Raw genomic sequence first — 5,009 nt, forward strand, 5'->3', positions numbered from 1 at the left:
TTGAGTGTACTACCCGAGGTTGCCACTGGAGAGCACCCTTGGGTTAGTTCTAGTATCCAGGTGACCCTGATTGGGCTTATTGGGATCACGTGCTGGATGACTATTTAGGTGATAGACACAGGTGTAACCAATTCTACTTTCAATTTCAAAGCAAAAAGAAAGGCAGATAAATGAATACAAATCAACCAAAAACTGGATAGTGGTAGACTACCAAGAAAAAAGAATAAATAATAATAATAAATTGTTTGCCACAAGATGCATCAAGTACTGTAATATTAAGTTCCTGTCTGGAGATAGCCTTTCTTACATAATTTGCTATGAACACAAAGGAGGAAGGTCAGGTGGATTCTGCATTCATAAAGAACAAACCTCTACATTTAAATTATTACATTCCTGTAATATTTATTTGATTTGATTTATTTTACAATTTTAAACACAATATAACCACACATGTGGATACAGTACAATGACATTAAAATAATCAAGGATGACACAAAAAAGTTAGTTATTTCAATTATGGTCCTCTTGAAAATGCATGAAAACATAATACTTTACCGGTCAAAAGAACACCTACTCATTCAAGGGTTTTTCTTTATTTCTACTATTAACTCCCTTCATAACAATTACATTCAAATGAATAGATTGATAGATTGACAAATAGAAAGTATGGTTATTCAAATAAAAGTAGTTTAATAAAAATAGTTTCCATGTGTTTGTTACCATTCCATTGATTCCATTCCAGCCATTACAATGACAAGTCCTCCTATAGCTCCTCCCACCAGCCTCCCCTGCATGGTGTGTCTCAGATTTCATGTCTCCTAAATCTCATCAGAGTTGGCTTGTGCTGTGCATCATGAAACTCAATCCCTGTTTAAACTACACAATGTTCCTCAAGTCAAAGAAGCTATTTATTAGGCATATATTAATACATGTTCTAACATGATTCATGAGTTCAGATATAACATAAAGACATAGAAAACTGTTCTTTAAAAGCTAGTAAAAGCTGTAAGCAACAAAATAACATATAATATTGAGTCAGATACTGATATCAAATCTTCAGTAAACCATAGCAGCAAATTGTCTAAGTTCCTATTGAGAAACATATCCACATCTATCAGCGCATAATCATTCAATGTTAAAAATGACCTTTGTTCTGTATGGTTCCACCGCAGATGACGTCACACCAACAGGGTGATGATAACACCGTCATCCTGCCCTTGCCACAGCATCTCCCCCTTGAACGCCACCTTCCCATGCCTCCTGGCTCTCAGAAGAATTCCCACCACCTTGTCAGAGATGCGTACGTATCTATCAAACAGTTCTCTGAAAGTGACGCGGGTCTTCCCGTCGGGATCTGGGTCATTCATAGTCCTGATCACATAGCACATGTCGGCTATCTCACCGTGGATGTGTTGCTCGGCTCGCCTGGCCCGTTCGGCTGTTTTCGTGCCTTCTTTGGGACGTCCGTAACCCTCCTCGCCCTTGCGGAGGCGTAGGGACATGGAGTATTCATAGTCAAAGTCCTCACTGAAGGGGTTGAGCTTCTGGTTGACGGTGTGCGTCGAGGACCAGTTCTGCCAGCGGCTCTTCAGATCGCCCACGGCACTGTACTTCCTTGAGAGAGCGTTGATCCTGTTGGCGTCATCCAACTCCTTTCTGCCCCTGTGAAGGACAATCACAAAAATATTTACAAAAAAACCCATGGCCACATACATTTCCGCTGTAAAGCTCAGAACGGGTTTTGCACTATACCGTTTTATTTGAGAAGAAATGTGCTGTACAAAAATCATATGCCGCAGGTGTATTAGCATTATCATATTTGGGGGCAATGTTCAATGACGGGCCGTCACGCACCATCACTTGAACACGAAGAAAGAACATTGAACTCACACTGAGATGGAGGGTATTTTGACCCTCACCCATGACTCAATTTTCCCTTTCGGTGAGACGCTGTCATTGTCCCTCTGCTTGGCCTCCCCGGATGACCCAGTGCTATCTGTCTTTACAGGTTTAGAGGTGTCTGTCTGTCCAGGTTTAGAGCTGCCTGTCTGTCCAGGTTTAGAGCTGTCTGTCTGTCCAGGTTTAGAGCTGTCTGTCTGTCCAGGTTTAGAGCTGTTTTTCTGTCCAGGTTTAGAGCTGTCTTTCTGTCCAGCTTCAGTGCTGTTTGTCTGTCCAGGTTTAGAGCTGTCTGTCTGTCCAGCTTCAGTGCTGTTTGTCTGTCCAGGTTTAGAGCTGTCTGTCTGTCCAGCTTCAGTGCTGTTTGTCTGTCCAGCTTCAGTGCTGTTTGTCTGTCCAGGTTTAGAGCTGTCTATCTGTCCAGGTTTACCTTGGCCGCTCTCTGCCTCAAGGGCCCTTTCCTCTGCCTCAGAGTACCGACTATCCTCTGTGTCCACGCTACAGGTGCGCCCATCTCCAAATTCTCCCTCTGACGGTACATTCCGCTCCTTCTCCTTCCAGCTGCAGGTCAGCTCCAACACATTGGAGCACTTTCTGCGGAGTGTGGGCGACCCCCTCTTGCTCAGCATCCTGTCTATCTCCTCCCCTGGTGGTGGAGCCTCCTTACAGATCCGCTCAGTCAGAAATGTATTGCCCACACTCCTCAACTGAATGCCGCTGGTCACAGTCTTCACCACCTGCTTGGTCTTGATCCGGGACTCCCCTTGAAGCACTAGCAGAGTCTTCCTTTTACCCACCAATTGGGAAGGAGGAGAACTGCCTTGGGACTCCTGCTGGTCAGCTGAAGGATTGTTCTGATCAGCAGGTATGTTGGTGCCAGTGGTGAGATCCTGACCGGGACCTTCTCCCAAGTTCCTAATTTAGTGGTGCTTGGCGTCTTTGGTGGTTCGTCCCAAAGCTCTCTTAGGGAGTCAGGAGCCCAGGCGAAAGGCTCCTTGGCCTGCTTGTCCTTGACCTCGGACACCCAGTGTTGCCAGCTCTAGGTCAGGCTGGACACCATGCAGATGGTGCGCAGCTTCTTGATGTTCTTGTTGGTGGAAGACTTCCCCTGGCCAGCCTGTGCAGTCAGTGTCAGGTTACGCTTTAAGAAAAAAAATGTTCGACTAATCTTACCAGATTAGTTGCTTATGTTCATGAAGCTTCACTCTCTTTCTCTGTGGGACTGTCTCTCTGACCCCAATTGCCTGCCCTGTTGCCTTCTACCCTAACTCTGGCTTAAAATGGGAGGTGTGAACTCTACATGACGTTGGAAAGTATTTGAGACAACCCCGCCTCCCCGCTGATCGTCTTTCCCTGACACTTGCCAACCTAGAGGGATTGGTGTGCTCACATTTCCCCACAGACCATGGGCCATATCTGGAGGTAAACAGGGCAACAGAGCAAAGGTGTGCTGAGCTCTTAAAGGACCGGCGCAAGCGTGTATCTAACTGCAAAGACTAGCTGATCTTTGTTTGGTGTGAGGAATACATGGGGATGCATCACTGCCTGCTCTCACGACTTGCACTATGTTCTCAAGGAAACCATGCTTGTGTTCTGCTCCCAGACCGTAATCTACGCAGTGTTCATGAGCATTATCCAATGTGACATGACAACCGCAAAGACCATACAGTTACTGTATATGGAGGCCCAAGGGCATCCTTTTGTACATGATATTGCAAAAATAACACACCATCAGTATATTACACAGCGAGAGCAAACATGAATGAGATCCACATTTGCATTTTCAATGATGGTACTACTTACAAATGTCACTACATGACACTGGTGGTGATTGCTAATCACTACCCCAAAGCCAAACTGCCTGTACAGTATGACATATGACAATGCAGCAGCTGCTGTCTAGAAAAGTGCTATCAAAATACTGCTAGTGGTTCAGATGACCTTGTAATAAGAATGATAATGATAATGAGCAAATCCCATAGAGGAAATCCTGCTTAACGGTCTCAATCCAGTTGGGGTGGCCTGTCTGGCCGCATGCGTCACCAATATTTGTGTTGGCGAAGGCATGACGTAATGTATTCAAAATCACAATGACTTTTGCAGGAAAAGGGAATCTAAGAAAGGGGACATTAGCGCTCAAGAACAAGACTGCATCTAAAATGGGGGGGGCTGATAGAAGGGAAAAAAACGTATAAACACTCACAGTAATTCAGAAACTTGACAACTAAAATAAATGAGGGCAAGTCACCCACTGGACAAAAACTGGTTGAATCAACGTGGTTTCCACGTCATTTCAATAAAATAAAACAATCTATGTGATGACGTTGAATCAACGTGTAAAACTGATTAGACTGGCAAAAAGTCATCAACGTCAGGGAATTTCGTCTTTTTTTCACCCAACGTTTAACCTAAAAAAAATTGACATGGTGAATTCCTGTTAGTTGACAACTCAACCAAATGTAAATCAAAACTAGATGTTGAAATGACATCGGTGCCCAGTGGACAATCAATCAAGTCAAGTTCAGGCTCAAAACGGGTCAGTGACAGACAGAAAGACAGTGAGGGTTGGTGCGATACAGAAAGATACAATTGGATTCGACAGCATCGGTAAAAGAGATCACCTAGCAGAAACACACACGAGAACATTAGCTTTACAGCACAGCTCAAATTCTGCTCTAGCTTGCACGTTTTCTGCCAGTGCCAGGTTCTATTTCCATAAGCATAAACACTTACTGCATTGTCACCGGAACAGATAGATTGATGATATATATCCACACCGTGCATGTCATGCAAATATACTGTGTGGAGTGTGCTTAGGCAAGAAGCTGAGAGCAGCAACACCTGCACTGGCAGTTTGTTGTGTGTCACAGGGACCAGAGGGGGTGTCAAAGACCGGAGGAGACATTTGACCCAAGGACCAAAGGCACACGGACTCTAACCAGGAAAGAATGTGATACCTGGAGATGACGAGGAGCTACTGCTTACGCATGTAGGGTTTAGTCTTGCAATGCACCTGGTAGAGAGATCAAAGTTTAGAAACAGGGAGGGTCGGAGGAGCACTGCCTCTGGCATTGCACCCAGTGCTTCAAGACTCTACATTTCATGTTAGAAAA

General features: G+C 44.6%; 1 protein-coding gene across 1 annotated transcript; it reads right to left on the reverse strand.

The window, feature by feature from the left end:
- Positions 1-382: 382 nt before the first annotated feature.
- On the reverse strand, positions 383-4,634 carry abrab (actin binding Rho activating protein b). The gene is made up of 3 exons (XM_024395176.2): positions 4,630-4,634; positions 1,891-2,811; positions 383-1,662 (listed from the first exon to the last, which is right to left on the reverse strand). The coding sequence occupies exons 1-3, from the start codon at positions 4,632-4,634 to the stop codon at positions 1,179-1,181; spliced, it is 1,410 nt and encodes a 469-aa protein (XP_024250944.2). The 3' UTR covers positions 383-1,178.
- Positions 4,635-5,009: the final 375 nt, after the last annotated feature.

The sequence above is a fragment of the Oncorhynchus tshawytscha genome, linkage group LG31, assembly GCF_018296145.1.
Source record: "Oncorhynchus tshawytscha isolate Ot180627B linkage group LG31, Otsh_v2.0, whole genome shotgun sequence".
Taxonomy (NCBI): Eukaryota; Metazoa; Chordata; class Actinopteri; order Salmoniformes; family Salmonidae; genus Oncorhynchus; species Oncorhynchus tshawytscha.